Raw genomic sequence first — 19,700 nt, 5'->3', positions numbered from 1 at the left:
AACGTGATGCCCATCAAACGTGATGCCCATCAAACGTGATGCCCATCTTCAGATGATCCTGGTAGCTGCAGAGCTATCAGTCTCACCTTGGTGCCAGGAAGGTTATGGAATGGATAAAGAGGAGCCATCATAGATCAATTGAAGGTCAACCAGGTCAGCATGGGTTTACGAATGGTGGATCCTGTTTGATAAACCTGATTTCATTGTGTGACAAGGTGACCCGCTTAGTGGATGAAGGCTAGGTGTGGCCTAGCTGGACATTTGTAAAGCCTTTGACACTGTCCTCCACAGCATCCTCACAGAGAAGCTGGCTGCCCACAGTTTGGATGGGTGTACGCTCTGCTGGGTGAAAAACTGACTGGAAGGCCGGGCCCAAAGAGTTGTGGTCAGTGGAGTTAAATCCAGTGGGCAGCCAATCTCGAGTGGTGTCTCCACTGCAGATGACACCAAGACCTTGGCTGAATACGAGCCAGCTGTGTGCCCAGGTGGCCAAGAAGGCCAATGGTATCCTGGCTTGTATCAGGAATGGTGTGGTGAGCAGGACTGAAGTAATCCTGCCCTTGTACTCAGCACTGGTGAGGCCTCACCTCAAGTACTGTGTCAGTTTTGGGCAATACAGAAAGGACACTGAGGTGCTGGAGCAGGTCCAAAGAAGGGCAACAAGGCTTGTGAAGGACTTGGAGAATATGGCCTATGAGGAGAGACTGAAGGAACTGGGGCTCTTTAGTCTGGGGGAGAGGAAGCTGAGGCGAAAACCTTCTTGCTCTCTTCCAATACCTGAAAGGTGCTCCCAGCGAGAGCGGGGCTGGTCTCCTCTCACTGGTGACAGGTAACAGGACGAGGGGAAGTGGCCTCAAGTTGCACCAGGGTAAGTTTAGGTTGGATATCAGGAAAAAAGGATTATTAAGCACTGGAACAGGCTGCCCAGGGAGGTGGTTGTGTCTCCATCCCTGGGTGTGTTTAAAAACCGTTTGGATGTGGTGCTCAGGGACATGATTTAGTAGAGGGTTGTTAGAGTTAGGGTAGTATGGTCAGGTTGTGGTTGGACTTGATGATCTTTAAGGTCTTTTTCAACCTGAGCGATTCTATGATTCTTTGATTCTATGATTCTATGGAGCTGATACATGTTTTTGGTTTGGTTTTTTTTTCATTATATTCATTTTCCTTTTGCTTTTGCTCCATTGTAAGATGCAGGATGGGGTTTAAAGCAGATGCTTACATAAGATGCATTTGGTAGACAGTTCCAGGCACAGGAAGCAAGTGCAAAAAAGGAACTGAAACTGGGATGAAATATTGCTGTATGACAGCAATGTAATAATGTATAAGAGTTGCAAAGAGGAGGCTGGAAGTTTACAGTGAGTTTCAGAAAGCAAGCAGGAATAACATCTGATTAGTAGATGATAAGGATACCAGCTGCTGGTAGAGTAATGAGATCAGTCTTAACCAAGGTATCTATGCTAATAATCAGTGAACAACTGAGACCAAAGAAGAGGAATTGTGATTTCAGTGTGCTGCGATGGTGGAAGCCTGATGTAACAGGGAAAATTGGGCAGGAGAAGAGGGACCAAACAGTTTGGTTCTCTGAAGTGTGGAAGTTTTCATTACGTTTACTCTGGAGATTTTCCTCTTAGAAGCTTTTCACCACTTTTGACCATCTCAAAAGCAGAGGTGGCTTTCACTGAGCTGTGTCAGGTGGAGTAGTTAAAGATCCGTGGAAGTGTATCCTGAAGTAGGGAAAATAGCCCAAAGTACCAGAGAATTGCAATGGCAGAAGCACAGTAAAAGGGATTGGCTAAATGTCTGTATGTATGCTATTCCCCTCTTCCTTCTGTAATACATTCTGCACAAATAGTGTAATTTTTAAATACAGGCAACACTTGAACACAGTCATCATGCCATGAATTGGTTCACCTGCCTCTAGAGCAGCACGTGCCAACCTCAGGAGTACATCACTGCTCTCCTCCCTTCGTCTGCAGCTCAGAAAGGGATTGAACTGCTTCTGAGGAGTGCAGCAAAGACTTCTTCAGTAATGGGATAACCTTTGTCTAAGGAACTGTGAAGTAAGACAGGGCTGCACTACATTAATATAGTAAAAACTGATTTGAGAGCCATCTGTAGCACATCAGTGCTTCAGTGAAAGGCTGTCGTGAGGACTGTGAAAGAGCCCTGATAGTTCAGAAAGAGCAATTAGTTTTGTTTGGTTGATTTTTTTGTTACTGTGTGTGAACTGTGCAGGTGAAAGATAGTAGCGCTGTGTTTATCTACCATTAGCATAGAAAATCAACGGAAGGCTGACTTTTCATCTGTTAGGATCAGAATGGTTTGTCCTGTCCTCGGGAAATACGAAGATCTGCTGCTACAGATTATTTTTAGGTGTGTTTCTAATGTATGCTGTGGAAACTTTGTGTTTACAGTTTTCATCCTAGCATTCGTGATCTGATGAAACTGATGGAAAAAGAGTTGGTCATTGATATGGTGTCTGCTTATTAACTGATAGATTTGGAAGGGGAGAATGATGATAATTTTGCTGTCAGTCATTCATATTATAAATTAATTCTCTTTCTTTTTAGGACTTGGAAGAGTTTTGCTTCAGATTTTGCATAAACCACTTAACTGTTGTAACACAAACACAAGGCTTTGCGGAAATGGACCACGATCTCCTGAAAAACTTCATTAGCAAAGCAAGCAGAGTGGGAGCATTCCGAAATTGAGAGCTGAAGAGCACAGCCTCGTTCCTCCTGGGAATACTTCTCCTTTGGAGAGCTTTGAAGAGAGACTCAGCGTTCGTCAGCTTGGGAAATGCCTTGAAGTCTGCTAACATACTGGTCTGAAAAGATGACTACAGCATAGGTGTGTAGGGAGAGCCAGCATTCAGAATTTCAGTAACTACTCTTCCCCACTTAAAGTCAAGCAAACTAAGCTGCCATTATCATGGCTATTTTGAGTGTATTATTTTTATGTAAACAACCTGCAACTGGATTTTATGGAGCAGTGACATCCTTGCTGCTAAAACCTTCACAGTACACTTCTGTCACCAAACTAAGCTAATATGCCATGGTTGGCAGCTTTGTGCCACATCATCCAGATTAGAGACAAACTTGGTTTCTGAGTACTTGATAAAGTACTATAAATTCTTTAGGGTGAGAGGCTTTCTGAGCGGTGGGAGGTTTTGTCTCACTGTACGCTTATTTGGAGTGTAAATACTAAAACTGTGAAGGGCTTCAGCTGGATATTAGAATTTGAAGTTCCCATTGTTCTGGACAATTAAGAAACCTCTGTTACACCTGTGTCAAATGAGAGGAGTTGTGCACTGGCCACGGAGGCGAGTGGGATGGGTGAGGCAGAGTGGGTGCTTAATTTCTAACTGACTAACATGAGCTGAGATGAAATCCCACCTTGCGTTACGCATAGGAAGGGTTGCCCTCTTACAGAAGATGCTGAGCTTATGGAGCAGTTCCTTGGAATTTTTTGTAACAGGCAATTGAGAATTAACTCTGAGAAATGATCTCACAGAGCAGCAGGGGCAGCTGCAGTGTTTTACAGCTGCAGTATCTCACAGAACTGGATGGCCAGGTTCAGTGTGCTGGTCTGTGTCACGCCACCTTCACTCAGACTCGTGCCCTGCCACAGTCCTCTGATGACTTACCCCAATCCTCAAAGGCGGTTTCTAAGAACCGGATTCCTTTAAACGAGCTCAGCCTCGTTTCCTCATTTCTGAAGTGGGAATTACTGTCCTTTGTCATATCAGAATTATTCCTTAAGCGGTCGTATTCCTTGAAGAGAAGGAAGAGGAGAAATAAGTTCTCAGAGAAGAGGAGTGAGGAGATGCTCTCGTCACATTGGTCTCTGCAGTTGTGATTGGATGGGTAAGGTGTGCGGATGGCAGAACTGACTTAGGCGGAAAGCTGGAAGCAGATCATTTTGGGGAAAGGCTGTGCTAAATAGTGGCTTGCAGTTTGGGCTTCTCCCTCAAACTGTCACTAGGAGTATATTGTATCGTCTACTGCTAACGAGCTTATTTTGCCATCCTGTAGTCATACAGCTTCCTCCAGCAGCACAGACCCATACTTCAGCTGCTGTGTCAGTGTTTTATGTTCAAATAGAACTGGTCAGAACTTTCCAGTACATATTGCCATCTCATCGAAACCACAACTTCCCCGACGGGAAAATGGTGTGTTGTGGTAATTCTGTGTTGAAAAGGCCTTGCTGCAGGCACACAGATCAGGCTGTCCTCAGGTGGGGCACAAGTTCACCATGCTGTAGCCCAACACTAATCATATGGAGAGAGCAGATAAAAGGCAACACTGTGTGAGCCAAGGCTGGGGAATTCCTACCCATTTGGTTGAGCCATGGTGAAGTCTCAGTCCTGTGCACCCCAGGGCCTGAGAACTGCCAGTGTCACCTGCCAGCGTGGCCTTGGCAGCACAGAGAACCAAGTGACTGTGCTGCAGCCCTGCACTTGGGGAGCAGCTTGCATGGGCAGATAGTGATAGGACAAGGGGAAAACTAAAAGACGTTAGATGTTAGGAAGTAATTCTTTACTCACAGGGCAGTGAGGCCCTGGCACAGCTGCCCAGAGAAGCTGTGGATGCCCCCATTCCTGAGGCACTCAAGGCTGTGTAGAATGGGGCCCTGGGCAGCCTGAGCTGCCGGGTGGCACTGCCCATGGCAGGGGGTTGGGGCTTTAAGATCCCTTCCAACCCAGGCTGTTGTGTGGTTCTGTGACACTACTGGCTGTAGGCAAGGCTGCAGCTGTGGGTGGGAAGCGTGGCTGCCTGCCACAAGCCTGGACAAACAACAGAGCTCACATCTGTAGCAGCTGGGGAGATCGGGGCGAAAGGGCCGCTGGATGCCAAGGAGAGCCGGAGGCAGCTGGGCAGCACTGCTTTGTGTAGGAAGGGCAAAAGCTCCTCCACCCAGTCATGGTATTTATGGAGCTGGAATTAAGTTCAAAAAATGTTCTCCAAATATTCCCACCGTCAAAGTGTGAAGATTCTAACGTTTAAAAAAACTTCTTATTTTGCTCAACATCTGATCAAACCTGTCCACTGCTCAGGGCAGAGCCTGGCTCTCTGGAGAGAAATCCCTGGGCAGTGCAGCCACGTTCCTACTCTGGCTCACATCCATAGGGCAGCTCAACAACCTGAAACCCCCAGATAGAAACTACTGCAGTCAATACAGCGCGCTTTCTTAGTGAGGCATTTTTTGGCTTAACGTAACCAACGGTGCCTTTCTAAAAAAATTATTTCCTTCCTGTGTATGATTTCCCACCTACTGTGCACAGCAAAGCTTGGCTGCAGTTTCACTGTGGCTGACAAAGACTGTCATCTTGAGAGAAAGCATCTCTGCACTGAGTGAAGGCAGCTATGGGTGTAGTATGGCAGTGTTGGCTGTCCCTCACATCATCCATAGCTTTGGTTCGGGATGGCATTGTATTCATGGAGACTTCTATTTATTTATTTGCTAACTTTTGTTTGCATGCACTTTCCTTGGCACTTAATGGTCAGTGTTTAAGAAACATACTGGTGTAAGTGGTTAAACGTGGATGAGTGTGCATAGATGTGATTGAAACCCTCTGGTGGGGGCATTTTTGGAAGAAATTCAGGGTGGATTTTGCCATTGTACAGCAGTCTGCAATGAAGTTAAACTGTGGATCCTGCAGGTTAAATACTTAAAGAGTTGGTTCTTGTTTTTTAGGACACCTCAGACAAAAAAGGGGTATTGTTATGTGAGATATGGTCAAGCACAATATGTGTCTGGGGCTCAGAGAGGGATCTCTGCTTAAGAAAGGGAAACAGAGTGTGGAATTTGCAAGGAGAAGACACGACAAGAAGCTGATCACCTCAAGGTGAAGTTGCTGAAGAGTCAGCACTGCAGGGCTGTGGGCAGTCCTGGTACCAGGGAGCTGCTGAGTCACTTCCATAGGTTTTCCTTGTACAACAAAGTGCTCAGCTGCCCCGCAGAGCCAGGGCTCGCTGGGTACCACCTAATGATGCAGCAGGGCTACAGCCTGAACATACAAATAGGTTCTGATTTCTTGTTTCTTTATAAACTTGCCTGGGTTTAACAAACCATTAATAAAAACAGCATCGCATTTGGTTGGCACTTCTTTGTGTCTTTTTTTCTGTCAGAAGAAGGGAAGAAAGTCTGACATAATTTTTGCTTGGATTTGTGAACTGAGTTGACTGTGGTCAGTCGTGAGGGGAAAAAAGAAATAGATTCTGTATCTGGGAGAGGTGTTTGTGTTTCAAAGAAAATAGCTGTCCCCAGATAAAGGTGATGGAAGCAAAACGAGGAGCGCGCAAAGCAGAAGGGCTGCAGAATGTCCTGAAGTGCATTTCCCCCTTTTAAATAAATGCCCTAAAAATGATTTAATAATCAATAAAATTACCCCAAACCCATAATAGCCTCTGAAGCAAACGCACAGGACAGTCAGCTTATTCCAGGAGCGGCACCGCCATCTTGAGCCGCCCGCATGGCCGAGCACTGAGCTCTCCTTGGCTCCAATGGAGGGGAGCAGAGCCCGCAAGCCCTTCCCAGGGCTGTCTGTTCCTCCACAGTGCTCACAGGTGGACTTTGAGCCTTTCCATGAAAGCACACAAAATGCTGTCACGTTTTCCATCCTGTCTCTTCTGCTCCGAACTCTTCTTTTATCCTTGAACAGGGTTCAATAGCCTGTGCCATTCCGAAGTCAGGTCTTACGGTGAGGTGGCTACTTAAGAACGGTAAGATTGCAAACCCTGATTAGAAGGCTGTTAATTGCAGGATGCCTGTCTCTACGTACAGCTGATGAAATGTTTGTGGAGGGGCGGGGGCTGGTGAGTTAGCGAGTGCTCTGAGTGCTCTTTGTGCTCTGGGCGTTACGTCATGCCTGTCCTTCCGCAAACAGCACTGCAAGCTCAGCAGGGCCGTCAGGCAGCCACGGGCTCATAAAGCACAGGAAGTGTGTGGGGCTGCCTGCCTGCAGCCGGACACCTGGCCAGAAGGCCGTGGCAGCTCATGCTGCTCTCTGACACCCGGGGCTATTTCGAGCAGTTCTCAGAACAAAAGAATCCATCTTGAAAAGCGGTGGTGATGTGAACGCTGATGTCTCCGAAGGGCTCAGGCAGCGCTGCGAGGGCTGTGGCGGCAATGCAGGTGGGCAGAGGTGTTACCAGCGATAACCCTGGAGCAAAAGACCCATCAGGAACGGTTCCAGATTAACTCAGACACCGAATCATTCAGGTTGGAAAAGACCACCAAGATCACCCACTCCAACCATCAGCCCATCCCGCCCACTCACCACGGCCCTCAGTGCCACATCCACATTCTTGAACACCTGCAGGGACGGTGACTCCACCACCTCCCTGGGCAGCCACTGCCTCACCACTCTTTCTGAGAAGAAATGTTTCCCAGTAACCAACCTGCACCTCTCCTGTCACAACTTGAGGCCATTCCTTCTCCTGATGGAGCTTCTGCTTGTATCAGCTGCAGAATCACGGAGGCAGTGTGACACAGATGGGCAGAGTCACCATAAAAAGCTGCCTTCTCATCCAATAAAGCTACCAACTAAAGATCTTTTAAAAGCTATTTTATTTCATCTTGAAAGAAGATAAACGGATGAGTTGTATAAAATATTGTCATACATTTGATGTAAAGCCTTCAGTCTGTTGGAACAAACACACACAGTGCCACAGTCAAGCACTAGGAGATCTGTTAGGTGTGGGGCTCCGTCATGTGGCGCCTGCAGCGCTCTCACCCGAGGATCACTGAAGAACTTCAGCTGCTGTAAGAGAGCTTGGGACCAGCGAGCCCCAGTGTAACACACATCCTGTCTGTAAAACTCTGTTAAGTGAAAAAATAAACGTAATGTACTCTTAACAGTTCTGTACATTCTTCAGGACGACAGTTGAAGCTGTGCTGAGAATAAAAAAATAACTCAGTTTCATTTTACAATTCGGTGACCAATCATCAGTGTGCCATTAGTGGAGGTTTTTTGTGGCTCCAGGTTCAGCTTTTGGTCAACACCACAACTGGTCTTTAGCAGGCACTACTGTAGGCATTTTAGGTTCACTGCACCATTTCTAAATACCTTCTATGCAGAGAAGTGTTACTGTGTGATGAGCAGCACGCTTTGCTACCCTAACTTCCAATTTAAGCAGCTGCGTGAGCTAGATTTCATTCAAATGGGTCATTAAAAAAGTGGCACCTCATTTACTGTATTTAGTTCTCTAGAAATAAAACATCCTTTTCTCTTAGCTGGCTATTCTGCAGACCTGTTATCACTGCAAGAAAAAACAACAAAAATCCACTATCTGAATCCATAACTTATAAATACACTTAAAAACATTTGTTCCCAAGTTGCCTGTGGAGCTCTGCCTTCTGGGTAAGGCGCCGCCTCAGGCACACAGCTGTGTGCTGTGAGGTGCAAGGGAGTCCTACAGCGTGAGATCTTTGCCATCGTGTGTGAGGTGTGACATAGGTTGGGGGTGTTCTACTTTTTGGTTTTTTTAAATGAAGGTTTTCAAGATGTGAAAGTGCACAACGTGGTGCTTTGCGTTGGGGAATGCACCTTTTTGCTTCGTGGGATTCAATCTCTGTGAGATTCAGTGAAATTGAAGCTGGGCCCTCTGAACTGCGTGGGGTGAGAGCTGGGGAAGTGCAGAACGGGACGTACCTGAGGTACAGCACAGCTCACTGCTTTCAGTAGTAGCGCTAACACCATGTGCTCACTGCTTCCTGCCTCTGCAGGGAGACCCTGACACTCCACTGCTGCTGTGCAGCTTAAGTTAATGGGAATTGGACGTGTTCATTACACAGAGACAGAAATCCTTGCGGTATCTGACCCCTAATTTTCAGTATTTGCAAATAACGCTTTGAGATCCGACATTAAAATGAAATCTAAGAAGTAAAATTAGTGCACTTCAGATCCCTAGCTAACATTTTGTCTTGAGACAGAAAAAATTCAAATCCAGGTAGACTGAACTGGCTTCAATCCATAACGCTGCAATAGCAAACTAAGACACTTTCCAAGCTGGTTTTTAAAATCCTCCGAAAATATATAAATTAAATTCAGTGGCTTACATCACATACGTGCTACATCGTAAGGCAAAGAATCATGAAAAACCTTGACAGAAATAAAGAAGTCCAAAGGTTTTCAACTATCGGTTTGAGATAAAAGCGACTGAAAAAGCAACTCAGTGAATGAAGGCAGTAAAGCAAAAGCTGGGAGGGCCTGCAGCAGCCCCTGGTCCTGAGGAGATTCTCACTTTTCTTCATTGGCTGAGGTATCGTTTCCATCGTTCAGTTTCTGCTTCTGCATTCTTGTTCGAGTGGATGCTAGCAAGAAAAATGAATGAAGTTAAATGCTTCCTTCAAAAGTATTTTGGACGGGATTATTTCTTGCAAAATTGGTCATGACCCAAGAAATAACAGAAGTGCGCTCTTCCAAATGAAACAAATCCTGCACTTTTCAATAAATGCATAATTTTGTTATTTCAAGCAATTCTTGCTTAATTTCACACACCTGAAGGAATTCACCCACGCACTGAAGCTCTCCTTGCGACTGTGCCCTCCCTTTTGGCTTTCAGCCTTCAGACAAGCAATGGGAAGCTTCACGCAGGGCTGCGCTGTGCTGCTCCAGTCCCCATGGGCTGAGCAGTGCCACATCCCAGAGCACAGCAAATCATTTAATTCCCTTTCAAGAATTCTGATATTAAGGATGAACACGTCGTGCTCATTTTCTAGCACTTCTATGCCACTGTGCCATTTAACAGCACCGAAGAGGCTTTGGAGGATTTTCATTTAATCATCTGCGTTTCAGTGGAGCAAGTACAAAAATTAAGCACTGAAACGATAGCAGTGTTTTTGTCTCAATTGACACAAACTGTTTTATGCGAGGTACTCGCTGCTGAGGAATTACCAGAAGAATATACTCACTCATTTCTGCAAGCTTTTGTTGGAACTTGGACTCCTGGGGCAGGTGTTTGCTGCAGACAGAAAGCATTTGATTAAAGGGAAGTTAGAAACAAAAAAACCCCACCCACATAAATCAGGGTTTAAATCAGTTCATTTCATTGCTGTTGCCTCATCTTATAAAGATACAAACTGTATTATCCTCCACAGTAAACTCAAGAGATGTTTTATTTCTCATACGTCTAAAAAAATATTTTAAAGATTGTCTAAAGACAACAGCACAATTTACCCTCAGCACAAATACCTGTGTGTGAGGCACTGAATACATCCTTGCTTTTAACACCCGATGTCCAATGAAGTATTTTGCTACCGTCCCTCATTTAATGTATTTATGGAAGTTCAGAAATAAACAGAATCACGGAATGGCCTGGGTTGAAAAGGAGCACACTGATCATCCAGTTTCAACCCCCTGCTATGTGCAGGGTCACCAACCAGCAGACCAGGCTGCCCAGAGCCACATCCAGCCTGGCCTTGAATGCCTCCAGGGATGGGGATCCACAGCCTCCCTGGGCAACCTGTTCCAGTGCATCACCACCCTCGAGCAGAAGTTTGGATGCATTCTGGAGGCCCCATGAACCAAGCCTAAGCAGTTTAGCAGAAAGCCACCATCTCCTACCCTCCATCTGCCTCATCTTGCCCTTCTATATCGAAGCGCAGCCTCTTCAGTGGCTTAGGGGCATCGCTGGGCTCTGCGCTGCGCTTCACGTGGCTCTCGCTGTTGCACACCATCTGGTTTATTTTTTGAAACTTTTCAGAAGTCTGGAATCACGAGAAAATAGTGAAAAAGTTGGTCAATAAATCTTGAAACTAAACTTCCCCAAACTTCCCCAGCCATCCACTAAAATGTTACTAGCTCTGTGAGTCTGCAGCCTAAGAATTCTAACCGTAGAATCACAGAATGGTTTGGGTTGGAAGGGACCTTTAAGATCATGTAGTTCCAACTCCCTGCTGTAGGCAGGGACACCTCCCTCGAGACCAGGTTGCTCAAAGCTCCATACAGCCTGGCCTTGAATGCTTCCAGGGAGGAACCTCCTTCCACAACAACTAAAATACAATGCTGTACTTTTTAAAAGCTAAGTCTGAATGTTTGAAAGAAGTGAACGGAACAGCCCTGTAATCTCTGTGCTTACAAATTCCATAACATGACTGCATTAAACGAGAGCCATGAGCCAGCTCTCTGGCTGCCAGCAGGCGACCCCCTGGCTCTAACACCATGCATTCAAGAGCAGACAACCAGAACTGTAAAACTTACCCCAAACGTTTCACCAATCGACACCAGGATTCTGCCAAAGGAAGAAAACAAGCATTTCAGTGAAGCTGCCCTCCACAGAGAAGCACCCATTAATTTGCACAGACTTTCTTAAGGCATTAATGAAGCTCTCTAACAGAGCAAACTCAAACTGTGCTTTGCTGCATTCAGATTATTCACATTTCCATTAGGACCGGTGAGAACCTAATTGTCAAATCCACCATCCTACACTGATAAATGAGAAGCTGTGGCTTGGAAGAATGAAAGGTCCACAAAACCCAGCCCTTATCAAAAGGAAATGCTGAGTACCTGATCATCAGCCCTTAATCATTACTTTTAGATGTTTGCTAATCAAACCCATACAAGACCTCAACCTAAAACGTGTGATAGCATAGCCTAGTTGGAAAAGCCCACTACAGATTTGCACAGGCTTTTCAATACTGAGATGGAAATGCTGTTTACAGATAATATGACTCCTGTCATTCTCTGCTAAGAGCCAGTGACCCACAGTTTGAATCACAGAATGGCGCGGGTTGGAAGAGACTTCAAGGATCATGAAGCTCCAACCCCCTGCCACATGCAGGGCCACCAACCTCCACGTTTAATATCAGACCAGGCTGCCCAGGGCCCCATCCAACCTGGCCTTGAACACCCCCAGGGACGGGGCATCCACAACCTCTCTGGGCAGCCTGTGCCAGCACCTCACCACTCTATAGCAAAGAACTTCCCCTGATATCCAACCTAAATCTCCCTTTAGTTTAAAACCATTCCCCCTTGTCCTGTCACTACCTGCCATGTACCTATCCTATCTCCCCATCACAGTGAGATGTTTGTAACCAACGTACCTGGACCTCGGAGTCATCTTTGTGGGAGACTGAAACCCATCAGAGAATTTGTAAGGGCTCTTCAAGGGTGAGATGTAGATGTTATTGCCTGCAGGGACACGCCGAGGAGAATTGGAAAACTGGTAGGGGCTGCGAGGAATGTGTGGGATAGGTGACAGCGTAGGAGGCTATAAAATAATAACAGCATCAGAAGGTTTTATCATCTGTAAATTCCTGTTCTGTTAAATAAACAGTTCTGGATACAACTAACACCTTACCCTGTTGGAGGCATACTGTAGGATGTTTGTCTTCAGTTTCTGCATGAACACTAAGTTGTAGAAGACTATAATGGAGTCGTACTGCTCTTCCCTGATAAGAACACGTTTGAAAGTCTGCAGAGTGAGAAATAAAAATTAAGTTCTTTCATTTGTAAGCGCCTTAATGAACTTTTTCATGTTAGAATCAAGCCTGCAACTATAACAGGCCTCTATATATATGTCTGTTTGACATATGACCGTATTTTTTACTTAAGACAGCTGAAATAAGTCATCTGTCTACTCCCCCTCAATCTTCCAGGAAAGTGAAGTGGTTCTTAAAGGAATTTAAGTTGCTTTTGAAAAATCCTATCAGTACTACACTTGAACTTCTCATCTAGTCTCCAAATAGAATCATCAACTGTTACTTGCTATCTTTTATTAAAAGGGCAGAAGGAAATTTGCTTTCTGAAAACTAACAAACTACTGGTGCAAGATATTTACTATTTTGCAAGATGCTTACAGAGATACTCAGTACTAGAGCTGATTTTCTACTCTGCAGGGCGAATATGTAGAATCATAGAAAGGCCTGGGTTGAAAAGGACCACAGTGATCATCTGGTTCCAACCCCCTGCTGTGTGCAGGATCACCAACCAGCAGACCAGGCTGCCCAGAGCCACATCCAGCCTGGCCTTGAATGCCTCCAGGGATGGGGCATCCACAGCCTCCTTGGGCAACCTGTTCCAGTGCGTCACCACCCTCTGTGTGAAAAACTTCCTCCTAATATCTAACCTAAACCTCCCCTGTCTCAGTTTAAAACCATTCCCCCTTGTCCTATCACAATCCACCCTCATAAACAGCTGTTCCCCCTCCTGTTTATGTGCTCCCTTCAAGTACTGGAAGGGCACAATGAGGTCTCTCCAGAATATAATGAAGCTCAGTTCGTAATGAACATTCCTATCCTAGTGTGTAGCTTGTTTTGTGGGTTGGTTTCTTTTAGACAAAGAAGCAAGCAAGTAATTTATAACAATTTTATGGAGGGACAATATTACATTTCCATACCTCTTGGTTTGTATTGGGCAGCTCTTTGTATGCAGAAACTATTGTTTTAAATCTAAGATCCACATTCTTTACTTTGCATATGCCATACATGGAACACATCATGATCTATCAACAAAACAGGAAAAGACAACAGGAAATGAACAAAGTAAGATGGCTTTTCATCTCAAGTTTAGAAATCCTTTTTTCTTTGCTAGTTGATGCTTTTATGCTTTTAAAACAGAAAGAAACTCCAGCATTGTGAAGCTTTGCTACTGAGTTTTAATCCGTATTTTGTGATCTGTCATTAGGAAACAAAAGCAAAAGCTCAGTTTGTAAGCTGTTACTGGTTGTGCTCTCTAAGCCAGCATTCAGTTCAACATCACAAGCATTCAGATAATATCTCACCTACTTTTTTCATTGCTGTAAGGTGATCAGCTAACTAGAACTGATAATAACTTCTGAAACTCATTTTGCTTACTGCAACTTCAGGCTACAATAAAAAAGGTGATTCAGCCAAACATCTTCCAAAGGAAAATCAGTATTTTCTTACACAAATGAGCAGTCTCTGTTCATTATTTTGAAAATAGCTATAAATGGTATTTTGGACATTTGCTAGTAAAAAAAAAATCTAATAAGTAAACCTGAGCTGATCAAAAAGACACTTAACTAAATTAATTTCTGCTTCGAGTCATCAACAGAGAAAAAAACCTCAGATTATAATTTCTGACATCTTAAGAATGTGTAAGGAACATTCCTGCTCAGGAAAGCCTTTTCCAACCTTCTATTTTACTGTTTAAAAATGTTACCTGGTCCAAGTGCCTGTCTCTCATCAGCTCATACTCATTTTGCAGTGTGTGCTGGAAGAGGGTCCAGATCAGCGGCTCCAGGTCAGGATGTTCAGAGAGAAGCCGAAAGAACAGGGTGTGCAATCGAAGGTAGGCCAGTCGAAACACTTGAGAAACAGAAGAAAACAGGAGGAATACAAAATAAGAGGAACGTGATGGAGAATGGGCAGCAATCAAGTGTTTCCCAAGTCCTACCACAACGGCTACAAGCCCATGAAATGAAGTAGCCAGGTTCAAAACGAATGGAAAGGACTTGATACAACAGGTAGTGGGCATCTGGAAATCTACACTGCAGATGTACTGTACACATCCATGCTAAACATGCATTGTCTATGTTGATTAAAAGTCTTGACAAACATTTGGAAAATCAGTCTATTAGAGTTATTAAACAGACATGCTGCAGAAAGCTCGGGAATACTCGGAGCTGGAAAAAGTCAAAGCTTGGGAAAGCATTCAGGGGAATCACCAGATATGCTTGCCCAGCTCTTAGGCTGCCCACAACACCTATTTGTGGTCAACACTGGAAAAAGATGATAGAAGAACCCTTCATCAGAGCCAATATGGTCATTCTTTTAGTTGAAATTTAATATGCCTAGTGGATGAGAGAAAGATTATGGATGAAGTCTACCTAGACTTAGTAGAGCCTTTGGTTGTGTCTCCCACACTGTTCTCCTACAGAAACTGGTGACTCATGGCTTGGACACACGAACTCTTACATGGTAAAAAACTGGCTGGATGGCCAGGCCCAGAGAGTGCTGCCCAGGGAGGTGGTGGAATCACTGACCCTGCAGGTGTTAAGACCTGTGTGGATGTGGCACTGAGGGACATGGTCAGTGGGCATGGTGGGGATGGGCTGATGGTTGGACTAGATGACCTTAGAGGTCATTTCCAACCTTAATCTGTCTATGATTCCACGTAGAGTGCATGTATTAACCTTCTGGTAACTTCTTATTCTTTCTTTCAGTGGCAGTTAAGAGTTTGTTCCGTGTTTGCTACATATCTGCTATAACCTATTCAGTAATGCTGAGACCTGAACAGGACAAATAACCAGAAGAAATTTTGCAACTCCAGTATGTGCAGCAGCAACAAACCTTTTTTGTAGAACAGAGAGAGGGAGGTAGATTTCTGTGGCTTCTGTGTTTGTGAGGTCGCAGATGGCTGAGCATCTGGATTAGAAGTACCGCTTTGAGGGTGTCCAGATGCTTTCTTCTTAGGAGATCTCACAGGAGAAAGATACCTGGGGATTTAACTTCTGTTAAGCACTTCATCATCACAGAATAAAGGAACAATTTTACATGAATAATATTGGAACAAACTCTCCCCTCTCCGCCAGTAGGGGAAACAAATTGGTACTGTAACCCGTTATTCACATATTATAAATTAACAATTCAAATTATTGAATGAACTGATTAAATACTCATCTGTATTCTTTCCTTCTACAGCTCAAAACAGCAAGAGAAATGTGTTAGTGACAGCACACAATAGAGTTGCTCCTTTCTCTCCTCCTTCCCTTCTCTTCTCAAAACTCACACCCTTCCACTCGCTTCAACTTCAACTAACACCCAGCCAAGAACATTTTTCTGTTAAGAGGATTTATTTATTCCTAGGCAAGGAAGAAAACAGTTTGCAAATACAAGTTTGATGGGGCTTGGATTTAAATATTGAGGGAGATATCCACTATGAGGGACATGGTTTAGTGAGAGCTATTGGTAATAGGTGAACGGTTGGACTGGATGATCTTTTAGGTCTTTTCCAACCTTGGTGATTCTATGATTCTATGATTCTATACATTTCACTAGACATCAAGCATGTACATCACTTACAGATCTGCTGCAGTGTGGTTATGTTGGAGAGGCAGATTTAGGGTGGAAGTGGGCTCAGGCTGATCGGTCTGACCTTCTCGTTCTTTTGACTGCTTGATAAGATCAAACAGAGGTGAATCCTAGAAAAAAAGATCCCAGTAAGAGTACATTACACTGAGAAAAGCCAGCCACACGAGACAGACGTTGTTCCTTCTCTAAAAAATAACATCCAAAATATGCTGCTTAAGCAGGAGCTTAATGCTTTGAAATACTTCAGAATACGCAACTCGTCAGAGTATCAATCAATTGAAACTATTAAAACACACCAAACTTCTTCTATAGCAGCCTATTAGGTACAGTCTGAGGCATTATAGAGTCTCTTACTATTTCCTATTACATAGCCACTCCTAAAGAGAAAAGCACACGGTACATCAAGTATGATTACAAAAGGTCATGATCCCTAAAAACACGTGGGTGCCTGAAAGGCTGTAGTGAAAGAAAGGCACCATTTCTGCTGCAGTACCTCCCCAACATTTCACATGCAATAGATAACATATAAGCACATTCATAACTCATCTGCCTGCAGTGGGAGTCATTCAAACTTCTGCAATATCATTTCTGGATGTGATCGTCCCAGAGCTTCCTCTGGCAATTGCTGTGCTAACTCCACATGCATTCAGTCTCTGCCCTTATACCCGACTGAGATCTTAAAAGTACAGTGACCTGATCCTACTTGGGTAGGTTACTGTCCCTGCATTCAATGGATGCTGATGGAGAGACACGGAAACAGCAGACTGATATTATAAGATATGTTCAATATTCTTATTTTCTTTTGCCCCCCCTCCAAGAGTCCACACTTTTTAACTTTAAAGTCAGTTATTTGGACATTAGGCAAGGCAGCTGGAATAAGCCTGAACCTACTAAGAGCTCAAGGTAGGAAGCAACGAAGAGAGGATTTAAGTGGAATGAGGATGGATCTGGCTGATGTCACATTAGTACTACTGCTGTAATAAATAGTAGCCCTGCAGAAACAGTGTCTCAGGCTTTTGTTGTTTGTGTGTCACGTATGCAGTAGAATTCTGCTGAGACATCAAGATTGCAAGGGAAAATACTTTGGCACCACACTTATTAATTCTGAAAACACCAGGTTGCTGCCTCCTGTTTGTTGCATCTTCTTGAAACATGACTCTCATCCTTGTGGATAATGTTCCTTTGCAAGAAAGCAGCATGAGAAATCCAGAAGCAGCGGAAGAACAGCTTATAAAAAGCAGCTGCCTTCTCAGAGTGGAAAGCAGTATTCCTACAGACAGGGGACAAACAGGGGCACAACCAGAAATGCAGCATTTACCTCCTAACAGTCCCCTAAAAGCCACAAAGTCGATCAGCTCAACACTGCCTGCATAAAGCATCATTTTGCTGTCCAAGCTCTGTTTGGTTCTACAGATTCACGTGTTACTAATACTAAAATATGACAGCACAAATGACAAATCTTTACGTACAATGACAGCCAGGTATGCAGCATGCAGTCACTTGGCTGAAGGTCATAAGAAAACATCTAGCAAAATCAGGCCAGTTTTATTAGGATTAAAACCAGCATTAAGACCCTCTTAATGAAGCCTTCACTGTAGAAAAAGAAAAGAGCCTTTTGCTTCTGAAATGTATCAACTACCAAGTCAGATCAATAAGATGAGAGTGACTTGAGATTCACAACTTTTCCTACTGTGTAATTTATAAGTTATGCTTTTGGGCAATACTGAAGCTGTTCCATTCATAACAGAACAAAACAGAAGTTACTGACTCATAACCACAGAGTTATTTCTCCATCATTTCTCAACCCGACCTTGGACTGGTTTGCATCATCTTTCCTTGTATTTAGGAGTGCACGTGCTTCTCACTTGTTTCTTTCAGTGCTGCTCTTGCTGGAAATGCACAGACATAACCTTCTCCACTTCTCATTCTTCTGGTGTTTCTTCCTTTTTATTATTCCCACCAGCACGTCACTATGGGACCCGAGTTTTCTTTCCAAGAGCTGTCACTAATTCACGGTGAAAATATCTATTCCTCAACTAAATCTCACCTCATTTGATCCACATTTTAATTATTAATAACTGGAAAAGAATTGTTTTCTATAAAGTATCAGTAAAAGGAAATGGAATTGATGGAGGGCGAGGGAAGGACAGGTGAAGAAATGGAAGCAGAAGTTGCAGCTTTTGAAGCTGACACTTCCAGTTCCAGGCCCTCCTGCTCCAACTGTCACCACACGGAGTGAGATTTCATTGCAGATAATCACAGGATACCCCAAATTGGAAGGGACTCGTAAGGATCATCAAGTCCAACTCTGGGCTCCATGCAGCACCACCCAACATCCAAAAAACTGTGTCAGAGAGCGTTGTCCAAACACTCCTTGAACTCCAGCATTAAACTCTCTGATAACAAGATAGTGAGAAAGGACACAGCAGCTTGCTACCTATGAAAGGGATCTGCCTACTTTCACATCATTTTCCCTGCTCCTTTCCCCCTATTTGCTAGCACTGACATTAATTCAGCCTCTGCACAGGGCAACACAATGCACCAAAATGGCAGAAAGTCAACGGAAAACACAAAACATCATTTTGGCTTAAATCAGCTCTGCAGAGAATTGAGCCAAGAGAGCCTGAAGAAGCATTAAGGTCAGGGCAGCAACCACACAAAGGTTGGGAGAAAGTAAGAAAGAGAACAAAACAGCAAGTATGGAACTTCTGCATTTACTCACAACAACCCATTAGATTAGCTGATTTTTCACCTTGGATTTTACTCTACAGGAATTTATGAGATGTCCTACTTTCCATCAGTTAGATGAAGTACAATAAGCAAGAAAATATACACTGCATTGCAAAATCTACTTAGAGCAGCAAGACACAGCAAGTCCAATATGCCTTTTCTGTCTCCCCAGAATTCTCATTAAGCCAGTGGTTAACAGTGTATGATCATAAATAAGTGGCTGTCACATCCCAGTTGGTTCCCAGCAATGGCTGGACATCTTAAAACAATGACTCAGTGGGAGACCTATGGCAAAACTTGGTTTCTTGAAAAGCCTGCAAAAAACTGTGTCAGTGATGGGGTTTGCACATCTATTTTTTTCACTTGGTGAAAAGGAAGGTGGACATTGTGATAATCACAACTTCCATGGTAAAACCATACGTGCTCTTCTCCCAGAGAGAAAATCCACTCTTATTTGCAGCTTTCCAAATGCAGAGCCACAAAGATCAAATGAAAAGCAGATACTGTTGAAAGATGTTGAAACACACAGAGGTGAGTTTCTGCAAATGCATCTACCCTCCGCCACGCAACATTCATCAGCTGCTGATGGGTTTAATTGTAACCTTGACTTCTTCCCTTACATTTAAACATGAAAGTTCTTCTATTTAGTGAAGTGTGTTCTGCAACTTGCAGTGATTTTTCAAGGAAATGTATTAACCAGAGTTTATTGGTGCAAATTCTGGTTGGCTTTGGTTACACAATTTGGTATTCAAGATTCTACATCTTGCTTGAACCAATGAAGTGGAATGTCAACAAGCAGACAATTTACCAGTCCTCTGAGTAAGTCACCAAAGAACTTTAACCCCAGGTCCAGCTTTATCTTGCTGGAATGTTTATCAGTAACTTCTTTTTAAAGTGACATTATTCACACTATCTAGTACAAATTTTATATTGCTTTCTAAAGCTTTTAAGCAACACATCAGGTCAACAGG

The 19,700-nt window shown here is 43.9% G+C and overlaps 2 protein-coding genes across 10 annotated transcripts in view; one reads left to right on the top strand and one right to left on the bottom strand.

Annotated features, from left to right (window-relative positions):
- LOC122171316 (RCC1 and BTB domain-containing protein 2) overlaps nt 1-3,290 on the top strand; it is a 28,901-nt gene extending 25,611 nt beyond the window's left edge. For all 9 annotated transcript variants that reach the window (XM_042838803.1, XM_042838796.1, XM_042838802.1 and 6 more), the window contains one exon: nt 2,571-3,290. In XM_042838803.1, the coding sequence (XP_042694737.1) occupies nt 2,571-2,711 (141 nt within the window). In that variant the 3' untranslated portion in view covers nt 2,712-3,290. The remainder of the gene's footprint in view (nt 1-2,570) is intronic.
- Nucleotides 3,291-7,553: 4,263 nt separating this feature from the next.
- RB1 (RB transcriptional corepressor 1) overlaps nt 7,554-19,700 on the bottom strand; it is a 77,806-nt gene continuing 65,659 nt past the window's right edge. The window contains exons 18-27 of the mRNA XM_042838732.1: nt 15,991-16,109; nt 15,259-15,404; nt 14,129-14,274; nt 13,344-13,448; nt 12,306-12,419; nt 12,049-12,215; nt 11,207-11,237; nt 10,571-10,713; nt 9,919-9,968; nt 7,554-9,318 (exon numbers count right to left, since the gene is read on the bottom strand). Coding sequence (XP_042694666.1) covers nt 9,245-9,318; nt 9,919-9,968; nt 10,571-10,713; nt 11,207-11,237; nt 12,049-12,215; nt 12,306-12,419; nt 13,344-13,448; nt 14,129-14,274; nt 15,259-15,404; nt 15,991-16,109 — 1,095 coding nt within the window. The 3' untranslated portion in view covers nt 7,554-9,244. The remainder of the gene's footprint in view (nt 9,319-9,918; nt 9,969-10,570; nt 10,714-11,206; nt 11,238-12,048; nt 12,216-12,305; nt 12,420-13,343; nt 13,449-14,128; nt 14,275-15,258; nt 15,405-15,990; nt 16,110-19,700) is intronic.

The sequence above is a fragment of the Centrocercus urophasianus genome, unplaced genomic scaffold (genome assembly GCF_019232065.1).
Source record: "Centrocercus urophasianus isolate 14NV4802_14NV808 unplaced genomic scaffold, USGS_Curo_1.0 seq_9, whole genome shotgun sequence".
In the NCBI taxonomy this organism is placed as follows: Eukaryota; Metazoa; Chordata; class Aves; order Galliformes; family Phasianidae; genus Centrocercus; species Centrocercus urophasianus.
The sequence above is the reverse complement of the archived record's forward strand: the minus strand, read 5'-3'. Positions and strand labels throughout refer to the sequence as shown.